At 48.0% G+C, this 14,759-nt stretch overlaps 5 protein-coding genes across 5 annotated transcripts; 2 read left to right on the top strand and 3 right to left on the bottom strand.

The window, feature by feature from the left end:
* Window positions 1-15: 15 nt before the first annotated feature.
* BDBG_03196 (Yip1 family protein) lies at window positions 16-1,893 on the top strand. The gene is made up of 4 exons (XM_002625986.2): window positions 16-182; window positions 245-296; window positions 388-1,120; window positions 1,244-1,893. Exons 1-4 carry the CDS (start codon window positions 27-29, stop codon window positions 1,350-1,352), a joined length of 1,050 nt encoding a protein of 349 aa, XP_002626032.2. The 5' UTR covers window positions 16-26; the 3' UTR covers window positions 1,353-1,893.
* A 471-nt stretch (window positions 1,894-2,364) lies between these two features.
* On the bottom strand, window positions 2,365-3,666 carry BDBG_03195 (ubiquitin-60S ribosomal protein L40 fusion protein; the record flags this gene model as incomplete). Its single annotated transcript, XM_002625985.1, has 4 exons — window positions 2,365-2,451; window positions 2,619-2,729; window positions 3,070-3,250; window positions 3,494-3,666. 4 exons carry the CDS (start codon window positions 3,664-3,666, stop codon window positions 2,365-2,367), a joined length of 552 nt encoding a protein of 183 aa, XP_002626031.1.
* Window positions 3,667-3,797: 131 nt separating this feature from the next.
* On the bottom strand, window positions 3,798-7,281 carry BDBG_03194 (uncharacterized protein). The gene is made up of 8 exons (XM_031721149.1): window positions 6,712-7,281; window positions 6,483-6,573; window positions 6,185-6,294; window positions 5,728-6,071; window positions 5,516-5,621; window positions 5,301-5,439; window positions 4,651-5,220; window positions 3,798-4,528 (listed from the first exon to the last, which is right to left on the bottom strand). Exons 1-8 carry the CDS (start codon window positions 6,820-6,822, stop codon window positions 3,966-3,968), a joined length of 2,034 nt encoding a protein of 677 aa, XP_031577589.1. The 5' UTR covers window positions 6,823-7,281; the 3' UTR covers window positions 3,798-3,965.
* A 253-nt stretch (window positions 7,282-7,534) lies between these two features.
* On the bottom strand, window positions 7,535-9,427 carry BDBG_03193 (eukaryotic translation initiation factor 5A-2). The gene is made up of 4 exons (XM_002625983.2): window positions 8,977-9,427; window positions 8,400-8,666; window positions 8,186-8,318; window positions 7,535-8,097 (listed from the first exon to the last, which is right to left on the bottom strand). Exons 1-4 carry the CDS (start codon window positions 8,992-8,994, stop codon window positions 8,030-8,032), a joined length of 486 nt encoding a protein of 161 aa, XP_002626029.1. The 5' UTR covers window positions 8,995-9,427; the 3' UTR covers window positions 7,535-8,029.
* Window positions 9,428-9,849: 422 nt separating this feature from the next.
* On the top strand, window positions 9,850-14,513 carry BDBG_16762 (uncharacterized protein; the record flags this gene model as incomplete). The annotated part of the gene is made up of 7 exons (XM_031724648.1): window positions 9,850-10,402; window positions 10,472-10,518; window positions 10,586-10,936; window positions 11,005-11,299; window positions 11,370-12,271; window positions 12,768-12,890; window positions 13,236-14,513. The coding sequence occupies 7 exons, from the start codon at window positions 9,850-9,852 to the stop codon at window positions 14,511-14,513; spliced, it is 3,549 nt and encodes a 1,182-aa protein (XP_031577588.1).
* Between the last annotated feature and the right edge of the window lie 246 nt (window positions 14,514-14,759).

Below are 14,759 nucleotides of genomic sequence, written 5' to 3'. Positions count from 1 at the left end.
TGTGCAGCCTGTGCGTGGCAATAGCGATGACGTTGCCCAGCTCGAGCTTGATTCCATATCTGGCAACTGGAAGCATCAACAACCACCACAACCTGCATCAACACTCATGTCTCTGCTGCTGTAGCCCAACCGCGACAATGGCCAACCGGGGTTACGATGTAGTAGTCGACGTCGATGCTGAGGTATGTATTGAATATTCCTAGGTTTCTATTTCTTCTCAACTGACTGAACGCCGCCGCAATAGGGTGACCTTGGCCACACCGACCTTCAAGAAGATCTCGAATTCCACCCGTCCAGTACGCTCCTGCATCCCCAAATAAACAACAAAGTGAGGACTGAAACTCGCTCCATACATCATACGTCTAACATCCGCCCACACACATACAGACTTTGAAGAGAACTCCAACACCGCCAAACCCCACCACGCCGACACAACCCCCTTCCTAGGCTCCTCTCAAGGCGGAGCTTCATCTCGCCTCCGCGGCACCTCCCCCGGCGGCACCCCTTCCAAACACCGCTTCTGGACCCTAACATACTACTCCCAATTCTTCGACGTCGATACCTCCGAAGTCGTCCGCCGCTGCACCGCGACCCTCTACCCACGCACAAACTTCCTCGACGTCCTCGACGGCAACCCAGATCTCTACGGGCCCTTCTGGATCGCCACGACCGTCGTCGTCATCCTGTTCCTCACAGGCACCGTCTCGCAGTATCTAGCGCGCAGGGGCGAAGACCACTTCGAGTACGATTTCAGCCTCCTATCTGGCGCCGCGGGCCTGATTTATGGATACACGGGCATCATACCGATTGCGTTGTGGGGGGCGCTGAGGTGGTTTGCGCGGGCAGGCGGCGGTAGTGGTGAGGACTTGGTGGAGTGCTGGGCGCTGTACGGGTATGCGAATCTGGTGTGGATTGTGGTGGCGTTGGTGAGCTGGAGTCCGTTGACGGTGCTGAATTGGGTGCTGGTCGGTGTCGGGTTTGGGTGGTCGGTATGCTTCATGTTGCGCAATCTGTACCCCGTGATCAGCGCGACGGATGCGAAGACGAGTAAGGTGTTGCTGGTTGCGGTTATTTTGCTACATGCTGGGTTGGCCATTGCCATTAAGATTCTGTTCTTTGCGTGAGTTTTCGCTACTTTCTTTCCTTCTTTTTTTGTTTTTTTGCTTTCTCCCTTGCCGTCTTTTTCTCTTTTCCTCCTCCTTATTGCTCTGGAGTTCACTAACCTTTGGCTCTGCTTAAATAGGCACGGAAGCCCGGCGTCAGACAAGAATAAGAATAAGAATAAGGATGACAAAGGCGATAAGCATGATGGCAAAAACGATAAGATGGCGCGGATGTTTTATGGGATGTGAAAGATATATCAACGTGATTTGATGCGACGCTGAATGGGATGACCACTTATCTACCTCAATTATTTTGCTTCCGTTTGCTTGAAGAACGGCTATGATGGTTTTTATCTATTTGTTTCTTATATCCTGAGTTTTTGTTGTGTTTCTCCTTTATTCGTTTTCACAACACTATCTTGTCTATTCTCATTGATGGTTATTTTTTTATTTTTTTTCATATATATATATCCCACAAGCGGGATCGGGTATTTGTATTTTTAGCAATCTGCCGGATGTCTTCCCCTATTAATCTCCTTATACGTTTGCATCTATAAACAGCCTACATATATGCTATTATGTTTATGTTAGATAGAGAATGGAATGGAACCAACCGCGGGGACAATGAGCTTGGAACTTCCAGTGTCTAAGACACCAGATCTCTGTTTTTGATCTATTTCCAATCGTTTAAGGTATATTTTGTTGATCGCCAAGCTCACGGTTTACTTTCCGGGAATATTTCTACAAAGATAAATTCTCTTTTTCAAAGGACGAACTAGTAATTCAGGAATAACATTTACTCTAAACAGCTTGCCGGGTGCCGCCTGAAGTCATCACCTGTTCTTATCCCTTGAGACCGACATGGCGTTTATTTAGTTTATCCATGGTGTCGATTGGATGTGCTTTGATCATTCGGGGAGCAAAGTAGGGAGAGAAAATCGTATTTCCGAACCTTGTTTGGATTCTTGGAGGACATGTCATGTAGGGACACAATTTCGTATTTTTTTTTATCATCATCCTCCCCAAGCGGGGAATAAAACGCCGCAAGGTACGGTACACGTTACATGTAGGTTCGGGGATCAGTGTTCAGATTCGTCCATCGAAGCCGAACATGTCCACAAACTTCCCCTGTCATCTCGCAACACGGAAGGAAGGGAGCGTGAAGGGAAGCGGGAAAAAAAAAAAAAAAAAGAAGAAAGGACAATCATAATAGAGAGGTAACCAGACAACCGATGATATTGAAAGAAAATAATTAATTAATCTACTTGAGCTTCTTCTTTGGTCGGAGTTGGTTGGTGTGGCCGCACTTCTTCTTTCTGCAGTTGGTGGCACGGGGTGGAAGGCGGGCCTGTGGACGAAATTGAAGACGTTTTCTGTTAGCTATATCTTGTTCTGGAACGGGTTTGGTTTTATCCGCTCTTCTTCTTTTGTTTTTTCCCCCTTAAGTCTGATGGCGGGAAATAAAATGAAGAGGACAAGACGGGGTGGAGAAAAAGAAACATGAGAGAGACGTACATAGCACTTCCGGCAGATCATCTTGTCGCAGTTGTACTTGCTGGCAAGGGCCTTTAGCGAGGGCTCGATGATACCACCACGCAGGCGGAGGACGAGGTGAAGGGTAGATTCCTGCAATTTGCGCATAGAGTTAGAAGACCGTCTCTCTGCTTTTTGCCAAAATATACACATGTGCATATATAATCGGGATCCTCTAAAATTTTCTCAATTCTTCAGATTCCCCGATGAATCGATGTTGACCCCAATTTCATCTGGCGATTCCGATCGCCATCTACTCCAACCATTCACAGTTCCTATCCTCATTTCCCCAGGCGAAAGTTTCGGATCCAAAAGATTGGAATCATCATGCCCTCCCCCAAGCAATCCTCCTCTTCCTATCCCCATTTTCACCACCCGAGTTCAATGTTCCCTAAGATATCCCGAAAGAAACCAAGGAGAGAGGAGCCCCTACCTTCTGAATGTTATAATCACTAAGCGTCCGGCCGTCCTCAAGCTGCTTTCCGGCAAAGATCAACCGCTGCTGGTCGGGTGGGATTCCCTCCTTGTCCTGGATTTTGCTCTTGACATTGTCGATGGTGTCGCTGGACTCGACCTCGAGGGTGATGGTCTTGCCCGTTAGGGTCTTGACGAAGCTGTGTGTTTTTTAAAATATCCTTCAATCAGCATATTCCTTCTTTTTTCCAACAACATTCGTTCTCCCTTTCTCTTTTTCTATTGCATCTAGTCGTCTTGATGTGGTTTAATCTCGGTCGTTTGGTTAGGGTTTTGGGGAGGGCTTACATCTGCACTGTACATGATGAAAAAACACGGTTAGCTTCTCGTTCATTTCATATCCAAAAAAAACACTGGCATACACCGGCGATCATGTCACTTACTGGTTGCTGATACTCGTCGGTTGTTGCTGGATGGGTTTGTCGTCTCTCTCGCGATCTCTGGCGCTGTCTGGATGTCTCGGGGCCAATTTGAAGATTCTCTCGCTTAGCGCGTGGGAGGCGTGACACCGCTGTGCCCTAAGCCCTAATTTACCGTTTTGGGTCAGTGTCCCCATTCCGAACTATGGAATGAGCTTGGAACGATATAAGCTGCTATCTAACCATCTAATTTCAAGTTAATACGAATGACTACTTTTGGGTTAATAAATGAAACACATTTTCCTTGACAGGGTGTTATAAATTGCTTGGGCAATATACATGCTGCCTCCTTTACCACTTAAGGGATATTATGAGTAGCCTTGGCTTGGGATATCTAGTTAAACCAGACCTCCAGGATTTTGTATGTTCAACAAAAAAAGCATCATTAAGTAGTATTAGCTATTTATAATTGTGATTGTAATTATATACCTACTCCCTATTTCTTCGTCCCCATCTCCTTCCACGTCATCGTCATCGTCATCTTCCCCTTCTCTTCTGCTTCCTCCCCCTCTTCACTCTCCTGCCCCATACTATCCTTACCATCCATACCCACCCTCAGCCTCGTCTCCGTTTGATACACCCCAGTAACCACCGTCCTCAACGATACCCCAATAACCCTTGCAGCCGCCTCGTAAAAAGCCCTAGCCCGCTCGTTAAGCTGATCTTCGAAACGGTAGCGCTTATAGAAGCTTCCTGGGCGGGGAACGTTGGCGGCTCTAACAGATGGTTGCGTTTGGGTCCTTTGTTGCTCACCACCATCAGCAGTAGCAGTAGCAGCAGGAGCAGTAGCAGCAGCAGTATTTGCAGGACTGATTGCACGGCGAATGCGCAGCTCGCCGAGGACGTTGTGAAGTTTTGCCGTGAGTAAGTCATCGCCTTCTATCTCCTTTTGCTGTGGATCCCGCTGTTCTTCCTGATCGTGGGTTTCATTGTTGCCGTTATTGTGATTCGTATCCGATGCTCGAGCAGTTGGGAACATGTCCGCGAATGGGTTTGATGCTTGATTCATTGTAAACATGTCGTTAGCATGACAATAATGCAAACAAATGCTCCTCTTTTTCCTCCCCCAAGCAAACCAAAATCCCAAGATCAAAACGAAAAGAAAGGGGGACAATCCATACCCCCTCTTCCACCCCACATGCGCTCATACCAATCCAAATACTCATCAATCTGCCTGCCGTCCATTCCGAAAACATCACCAGCTTGAATCCCAATCTCTCTCCCTTTCACTTTCACCTTTTTAACCTCCTCCCCCTCGTCACTAAACTCCCTCTGAAACCTCATCCACGCTTCCCAATCCATAATCTGCGCTGCAGGCTCACGCCATGAGTACGGGTACCGCTTCACATTGGCCTCCGCCTTCAGTGAAACCTTATGCCTACCCCTGCCCCTACCCTCGTCCTCGCCCTCATCCTCGCCCTCATCCTCAGTCCGGCCTAAGTCACCTAGATTATCGTCGAAGGGATAGAAGAGCTTCACGGCAATGATAAGGAGAGATACAAGCTGGACTTCGGGGAGGTTTATGGACTGGAATTTCCTTCTCTTCCTCCTTCTCGCCGCCCCTGGCTTTCCTTTGATAGGAGTGGCAGCGCTAGAAACAGAGCTGGCGGCTGTGCATAATGAAGGATAATAGGTGAAATTAAACCCTGCGAGGTGTTGTAGACGGTTTAGGATGGCGGGGAAGGGTTCGACTGCAGGGAATGGTTTAAGTATTTTTATTCATCATTTTTGACAATCAGGTAAGAAATGGGAAAAGCTTGGTAGGCCTTACGGGGCAAGGAGAGTTGTTTCATATACGCGAACAACATAAGCGGTGCGTTGAGCGGTGGGATTCGGACGCCGAACTCTTTACGGTAGAACACTGCTAAGCTTGCTATGGCGCGGTGAAGTTGGTCGCCTGTAGGGACGTTCTGCATATACATCGGTACTTGCTGTAAGTAGGCTTTATAATAGGTATATATATATATATCTGTGTTTTTACCATACCTTTGTATCCAACGCGTAATGATACGCCGCCGGCAATCGGTCCTTCATATCCTGCGGTATAAACCGTATAGCTCTGATTAGGGGGATTTCGTCGTTCAGGATCCAACTGCATATCCCCCGACACATATCATTTGTAATCAGCACTTATGGACGCATTCATCTCGCATAAATCTGCAATTCGTCACGACAATAAGTAGACACAACACACACACCTCTCCAACCCCCCAATCCCAAGCGGCACCCTCAACAGCATCAACGCGAGATAACACAGCGCCAGCGAATCAATCAACTTCGGCGATTCTATCAGGCGCCTGCGATGGTATGCATTCTCCTCCTCCTCTTCCTCCACCGTTACAACAGTTTCACCATCCGCATCCGCATCCGCATCTGCATCACTCGGACTCGTGCCAGTAGCAGCAGCAGACGAACCTCCTCCCCTCTGCGAACTGAACACCTGCGGTTGATCTGTGTCATGATCGGATGCATACGCAAGGCGGTCTCCGCTGCGGCTGTACAGCTGCGGCAAGCGGAGGGTCCAGAGGTCCTTGACAAGGGCCTGCGTGTGGAATTAATAGGAGTTTTTCTTTTGGTAATACAACACCATAACTATGGGGTTGGGGGGGGGTTTTGGGGGGGAGGGGGGGTGAGCGGGCATATGTATCTAAATACCTCAAGCTCCACTGGCATCCCTTTCCCATGCACAAACGCATGGCATTGTTTCCAGAGGATGAGTTGGTATGCTTCTAGGAAGAGCTGGTAGGCCTGGGAGCCGTGGTATGCTAGATAACATCATTTTTTGTTGTCCATGTGTCAGACAGATATCGAGTAATCAGAAGTATCCAAAAACAGCGACACCGGATAGTCGCATTCCTTTTCCTATCCTTGGAAGACATGTAGGTGTAGGAAAGTGAAATAGAGGAAAAACAGGCAAGCAAAGGGGTGCACTAATGCGTTTTACAATACTAACTCTTCGACACCCTCTCCGCCTTCACCCTCTTCTGCCGAATAACCCTCCCCTGCTTGCCAAAATCCTCATCGTCGACGATGACTTGGCGGCCCTATATAGATGGACACCCCCATACATCCCATACATTAGCTAGGTGAGCTTTTCCTGATATTCTCTTCCCTATACATAAATATATGTATATCTACACCAAATATCTGTACATTATGCGCTCTATAGATTGTTTACATACCTCCTGCTGATGCCCACCGCCACGACAAAACCACAGGCCGTTTTCGAGAATGTATCGCGTCTCGAGACAGCCGTCTTGGCCGCAAACGCCGCGGGTAACGGATTCTTGCATCCCAGGCCGATTGTGTTCGAGTGAGCCTCGCGCCCCGGCCTACCCCCCTTTTTTACTGCTTTCGCGTTTGGAATTTTAATTTTTCCCGGGAAAAGGGGGATAGATGTTATTTATTGTCCAATCATCTGGCCCTTTTCATTCACTGAGAGGCCCGGTGTGCTGAGGGGCGTTGTAGTGATATATAATATATGTGTTGTTAGGAAATAGTTATGAGGGATGGGATAGAAAATGGGTTGGGTTTGGTCTTGCCACCAGCAAAAATATATTTAACATTATAGAAACTCAGCAATTGAAATTAAAGAAAATAAATCACTGCTCGGTCTACTATTTCAGGCATCTTCAATATTTTTTGTTTCCTTCTTTCAGACTTCTTATTCATCAGAAGGAGCTGCTCTCCAATAAATAACTAGTTATACCAGGAAATGTAAGTAGGAAGCTCGAAAAGCTCTCTCATTTTACCAGCTAGTCACAAGGTGAGTATGTTTTCTCACAAAAAACATTGAAAAGATAACAAAAATATAGTTATGTTTTTTTATATTGATTTTTTTTTAAAAAAAGTTTTCTTTTTTATACTCTCTTTTTTTGGGCCTTTTGATTCTTTTTTCTCATCTCAAGTCAAAAATTAAAAATTAAGAAAACCAAGTTTGTCCCATGTGTATGTAGCATTTTCTTTTTCTTTTTCTTTTTCTTTTTTTTTTTTTTTTCTCTTTTTCTTTCATTATTGGTGTGTTTTTTTCTGCCCTGGCAAAAGGGAAGAAAATGAATAAGAAGAACGAGGGGATCCGCCGGGAGGTGGGGGATAGGATGGGTAAAAAAAAAAAAAAAAAAAAAAAAAAAAAACACAAAAACCAACAATAAAAGCTGAGAGAGATATGATATGGTCTTGAAAAAGCTCTATGTGAGTTTTTCTCTGCTATCCTTTTTCTGCTATATTTTTTTTTTTTGCCCCTTTCTTCCTTTCCCATTTCCCGGCCGCCATCGTCCATATCTTTTTTTATCCCACGTGCCAACAGAAAAGATAAATAAAAAAATGAAAAAAAGAGGTAAAAAAAATGAAACATGTGGGGACGAAATTTTGGATTTCAAATTTCAAACACGCCTTGTAGTAGTAGATAAAGTAAAAACACAAACACATCAACACGTTAAAAAAGGAAACGGAAACATGAACACATTTAGAGACTAAGCTACTTTGTATTGTAAGCTAGATCTAAGAGCGGGGAGCTTCCTTGGCGTCCATGGCAACCTCCTCGCCCATGGCAGTCAAGACGACGACGTCTGTAGTAGGTGGGTTGTTGTTAGTAGGGTGTTGTTGAATTCAAGAGGCCGAGAAGCGAAAGTGGTATAAGAAAGCAATAAAACATACTGGTTTCCTTTTCCTCGGTACGGAAGAGCCTCTCGATCTTCTCACCAACTTCACCCTCAGGCAGCTTGACGTCGTCCTTGAGAGAGCCGTCGTCGGACATGAGGGACAGGAAGTTATCGTCGGTGATGTCGAGCTATCGTAAATTAGCGTATTAGTATTTAGCACATATCACGCCCCTCGGTCCAGTTGGGATATAGAGAAATTCAGTTCATACCAGCTGGTATTCCTTGCGATAGACATTGGGGACCTCCATGTTGTGGGTGGACGGGCAGAGATCCTCGAGCTTCTTGGAGGTGAAGATATCGATGGCGACCAGGTGGACTTTGGCGTGGCCGTGTTTGCCGGTCTTGGAGGTGGACATCTCAACGATCTTGCAGGGGCGGCCCTTGATGACGACGTAGCCGTTCTTTCTCAGGGCCGAGCACTGCATCGGGTAGGTGGTGGAAGCGCCGGCGTCGGCGCTCTCGAAGGTGTGTTCATGCTGTTGAGATGGGATGGTGGTCAGTATGGTTTTCTCTTTTTTTTCTCTCTTTTTTCTCTTTTTTGATGGGGAAGGGGTGGGGGGTAATTGAGTATATGAAAACGAGTCAATGAATCAATTACTTAGGTTAGAAAAAGATAAAGGATGATTTGCCAGGTTCTTTTTCTTTTTTATAAAAATATATATATATATATATATGTGACAATTGGGATGCGGGGAAGAAGGGAAGAAGGGGAGAGGGGGAAAAAAAATAGGTGACAGCAAGGTAGCCCACAAAAAAGCATGGAAGGGAAAGGGAGGGAGGACATACCTGCGCGTCGTCGGCCATGGTGGATTAGATGGGAAAGGGACTGGTTATTACGAGAAAGAGAATGGAGGCCGACAAGCAGAGTGAACAGAGAGACGAGATGGCGTAGATGAGAAGCGACGGAGGAGTGGAGGAGGAGGGGAGAGAGAGAGAAAAGAAGAAGAAGAAGAAGAAGAAGAAGAAGAAGACGAAGAAGACGAAGAATGATAACGGCGAGTTAGCGGGAGAATATTTCAGCCTGCGACCGACCGCCAGAAAGCCTCATTGAAGCCAAGCCCGTCCGTCCGCCCACTCAGAGGTTACCCAGAGCCACTGCTGTTCCAATTATTATTATTATTATTATTATTATTAGTGATTAGTCTGGCTGGCTAATAACAAGGTCTGTAGCCTTTTTTTGCTTCTCTTTTTTTGCCTTTTTTTCTTTGACTTTTGGTGACTTATTTTTTGCTTTTTTCTGTTGGTGCGGGCAACAAAAACGAGGGCGCTGCTTATGTAAGTGGCGGGGCAACCGACAAAGGAGGGGGAGGAAGGACCTCGGATCCGCGCTAGGCTGCTTCGGGGCTGTTTGCACGTGTTTGCTGCTTATGCCAAGATTATTGCGCTTCTGGTTGCTGAGGCTAGCCGGACATGTCTGGCCGCTTCCGAGCTTTGCCGTTTTGGGACATCATCATACATTCATACAATCAAATACTCAATACAACACCTAGCACCTAGTAGTACACATTGTAGACAATTCTTCCTGACACTCACCAGACCATGTCCCACCCTATCTAGATATGTCTGTACGGTAGGTGGTTAGTTACTACTAAATACTATGCAGCTGCAACTGTCTCGCTACGTCCTCCCCTCCTCCCCGCCTAGCTGCCCAACACCACTATGTGGCTGGACCGTTTCTCCGCCCACCCCCCCGCCTCTGGTGCTTCGACCCCCAGCACTCGCGGCTACTCTCCCGCCCGTCGTTCCCAGCACCAGCAACATCTTGCCGCTGCTACCCAGCCAAACCGCCCCGCCTTCAGTCCTCGATCCTCCTCGCTCTCCCTCTCCCTGGCCACTACTCCAAATGCTTCCTCCACCTCCCTCCCCAGTAACCTGCGCCAGGCTAATGGCTCCTCCTCCCTCCACAGACAGAATAGCTCGAAACTCGACCAACATCCTACTGGTTCTGCCGTTGTAGATCCACTCGAGGTGCTGTACAATATCATCGGGAAACGGCCCGAGGCTGAGAGAGATGGATATACAGATACTACCCCAACTATTTCTGTCGTGCATGCTGCGGCTGATGGACCTGCTGCTGGCAAGCCGGAATGCCTAGTCGAGGATATTGATTTTGGAGAGATGGGTTTGGAGGAATTTGTACAGCAGAAGGAGGTCGGGGGGGGAAAGGAGAGAAAGTCCAAAAGACACGTCAACGTCCAGACTATCGAGCAGTGTATGTCCTGTTTGTGCCTTGCTTGATACTGGGTGGTACTCAGTAGTTTGGCTAATATATATTGTATAGATGAAAAGGAAAGGAATAGGTTTCAGGAACTGCACGGCGCAATCAGCGTAAGTTCAACCTCACTCTTTTTTTTTTTTTATCACAATGACAGTACTAAACGCATACTCTGTCCAGGGTTGCGATGACGTTTTGAAATCAGTGGAATCCTACCTGTCCAGATTCCGGACCGACCTGGGGGTAGTCTCTGCGGAAATCGAGTCGCTACAATCTCGATCTGCCCAGCTGAACTCCCAACTAGGAAACAGACGGAATCTTGAACGGCTACTCGGCCCAGCAGTCGAAGAAGTTAGCATATCCCCGAAAGCTGTGCGTCTAATTTCAGAGGGACCCATCAGCCAGGAATGGGTGAAAGCTCTTAATGAGGTTGAGACTAGATCAGCCTATATCGAAGCAAACGCATCCACTGCCAATAATGTCAAGGCTGTCGAGGATATTAAACCGTTATTATCCGATCTCAAGGCGAAGGTGATACTGCCATTAAATATTACGCAAATGAGTATACATTCATTCACTAACACAGATTTTGGATCAAGGCCATTGAACGAATCCGAGATTACTTGGTCGCACAGATAAAAGCGATTCGATCGCCCAACATCAACGCTCAGATTATCCAGCAGCAATCCCTGATTAAATACAAAGACTTGTACGGCTTTTTATCTAGAAACCACCCAGCTCTCGCAGGCGAGATCATCCAAGCCTACATCAACACAATGAGATGGTATTACCTATCCAACTTCACCCGTTACCATCAGGCACTGGAGAAGCTTAAAGTCCATTCTGCGGAGCGCAATGATCTCCTGGGTGGTGACCCGAACGTGCAGAGAGGATGTATGTCACCCTTCCTCGAACAAGTTATTTTTGTAGATAATGTCTAGGAATGAAGCTTATTCGTCTACAGCAAATATATTCCCCGGCGGTCGCAACCCAACCTACGACCCCTTTGCCCTCGGCCGGCGTATGGACGTTTTAAAATCCTCCAACCGCACCGCCCTCCCTTCCTACCTTGCCGAAGAAAACGCCAGCCATGCAACAGCAGCCACAATTACAAACGTCAACCCCAAAACCCAACCGGTAATCCACGGCCTCGAAACCCCCTTTCGAAACTTTAACCTAGCCCTAATCGATAACATCTCCGCCGAATACTCCTTCGTAACCGAAATGTTCGTCACAAAAACGCAGTCGCTACACACCAGTTCTCGGCGCGTAATCGAGATATTCGATCCCGTTTTCGCCATCGGTCACACACTGACAAAACACCTAATTGACTCGTCGACCGATTGCTTGGGTATCCTGCTCTGCGTCCGCCTGAATCAGCACTTCGCCTTCGAGCTACAGCGCCGCAAAGTCCCCGTCGCAGACAACTATATCAACGGGATCAACATGCTCCTCTGGCCCCGTTTCCAGATGGTGATGGATCTAAACACCGAATCCATCAAACGCGTTGCCGCGAATACTGCCGGCAACATCAGCTCCGCCCTCTCCCTCTCCCTCTCAGACGCCACAAACACAAGCAGTACTTCCTCCTCATCCTCATCATCAGCCCCACATTTTCTCACCCAGCGCTTCGGCCAGTTCCTACAGGGCATATTAGCACTAAGCAGCGAGGCAGGCGACGATGAGCCTGTCTCGAATAGCCTGGCGCGGTTACGGGCGGAATTTGATGCGTTGTTAATTAAATTAGCGAGGGCGGCGAATGGTGGGGATGGAAAGGGCCGGGAGAGATTTCTGTCAAGTAATTATTCGTTGATCGGGACTATTATAAGTGATACGAAGGGGAGGTTGGCGGAGGAGGTGAAGGAGGTGAGTTTTTATTGTTGTTTTTATTATTATTATTATTATTATTATTCGGGGTCGTTAATCGATGGTGTGAACTCTTTTGCTAACGGTTTCGAACAGCATTATAATCAGTTGATTAAGAATTCGGCGGGGAGGCGGTGATGGGCCAGTGGGGGACTGTAGATTTCTTGTCCTAAATGGATGACAATGGTGTTGTATTGGTGTTGTTGATTTTTGTTTATTTTTCTTTCCATTTCTTTCTTTCTAATATATCCCATGATAATAAATAGGGTGCGTACTTTTATTTATCCTATGTTCCTGTTTCTTGCTTCTTTTTTCACCTCTATCGCGTTTCTTTACTGTATATCTAGGGCAACTTGTTTTACGGTATGGGACATGTTAAGCCAACTATAGAATGACTCAGTGCGGATGAGGACATAGAGATATAGACAACCACAGAATACATAATAGAATAGTGACTTTTTTCTTTATCTTCGTACTTTTCCCTCCGTCTTGTTAGGGGCGCGTGCCTCAAATTTCCCCGATGCAGAAGATGCCGATGCCGAAAACTAAACCAAATTGGGCTGGGCGCATTGCCGAACTTCTCGGCTCATTCCATCGGCCCCATCCCCATCCCGTACCCGTACCGTGTATAACGCAAACGCACTCCCCACCCATCATCCCCCCATCCCCCCTTTCCTACTTCTCTACAAAAGAAGGAAACTTCAACAAATAACCAACACACAAGGGGACGAGATTGACACTTGTCACATTTCCATTTGTCCTTCATTATACACCCGACGACTCCTGACAGTCATATCATCCGATATTATTATTTTTTGGCAGTCTATCTACCCTCAATGCTCCCCCGTGCACTCGCACCCACAAGGACGAATGCAAGCAGGTATACACAAAAAAATAAGTGGAAACGGGCAAGATCATTCTCGACGAGCACAGCTACCAATACTGATTTCACACACGCGGTCAGCACCCATCATCATCATCATCATCATCATCATCATCATCATCACCATCATCAAACAGCCATAAATCCCAACCGCAATCACAAAACCGCCCTAACTCAAGTAACAATAAACAGGTAATCGGCGGCGGCATAATCGGCCTCTCCATCGCCCGCCACCTCGCCCTCACCCGCCCAAACACAACCACAATCCTCCTCGAACGCCACCCCGCCCTCGGCACAGAAACAACCAGCCGAAACTCAGAAGTCATCCACGCAGGCCTCTACTACCCGCCCGCCTCGCTGAAAACCCAACTCTGCATCCGCGGCAAACACCTCCTCTACAGCCTCTGCGCCAGCCCCTCGCACAACATCCCCCACAAGCGCACGTCGAAGTGGATCCTGGCGCAGGACGCGGAGCAGCGGGAGCGCCTGCAGCGCCTGCATGAGCATGCGGAGCGGCTGGGGGTCCCGACGCGGTTTTTGGGAACGGCGGAGATGGCGAGGCGGGAGCCGGATGTGAGGGCGCGGGCGGGCGTGTTGGAGAGTCCCAGCACGGGCATTGTGGACAGCCATGCGCTTATGGCGCGTTTGCATGGGGAGTTTGAGGAGGGCGGGGGCGATGTTGCATTGTTAACGGCTGTGAGCGGGGTGGAGAAGATGGGGCCTGGTGGGGGGTATAGGATATATACGCGCCCGGCTGGGCCGGGGAGAGAAGCTGAGGTAGCGGGCTGGGTGGAGGGAGCGGACGGGGAAGAAGAGACTACGATTACGGCCGAGACGGTCATCAATGCCGCCGGCCATAACGCCTGCTCTATCTCGAATATGCTCCTCCCTCCCGCCCGCCATGTCCACCCTGCGTACGCGAAGGGGACGTATTTCTCCTACGCCGCATCGAGCCCCAAGCCGCGCACCCTGCTCTACCCGGCGCCCAAGCCGGGGCTGGGCGGGTTGGGTACGCATCTTACGCTGGATATGACGGGCCAGGTACGGTTCGGTCCGGATGTGGAGTGGGTTGATGGGCCGGAGGATCTGGTGCCGAACGTGGGTAGGCTCGAAGAGGCTGTGAGGGAAATTCGTGAGTATTTGCCCGGTGTACGGCCGGAGGCGATTGGGTTGGATTACTGCGGAGTGAGGCCGAAGTTGGCGGGGAAGGAAGGGGAGGATAAGGGTGCGTTTAGGGATTTTGTGATTAGGGAGGAGGAAGGGTTTGAGGGGTTTGTGAATCTGTTGGGGATTGAGAGTCCTGGGCTGACGAGTGCGTTGGCGATTGGGGAGAGGGTTGGGGAGTTGTTGTATGGGTAGATGGCGGTGGATGAAAATGGATTAAAGGGGGTTGTCGATATATTATAGATGGAGAGATGCATTTAGATACCCCTATTTGAATTGCGTATTGAATTGCGTATGGAATAACTAACGCAGCAACTAAGAGGCATTGTTGTGTATGAGAAATTTGGCATTCTTTCCAAATGTTGGATTTATCCTTCTCGTGCATATGTTCATGAGACCGTATCTTAGTAGTGTAGCTATCTACACACGACGAACACTACG

Source organism: Blastomyces gilchristii (assembly GCF_000003855.2).
Source record: "Blastomyces gilchristii SLH14081 genomic scaffold supercont1.5, whole genome shotgun sequence".
In the NCBI taxonomy this organism is placed as follows: Eukaryota; Fungi; Ascomycota; class Eurotiomycetes; order Onygenales; family Ajellomycetaceae; genus Blastomyces; species Blastomyces gilchristii.
This window is presented reverse-complemented; position numbering and strand designations above follow the sequence as displayed.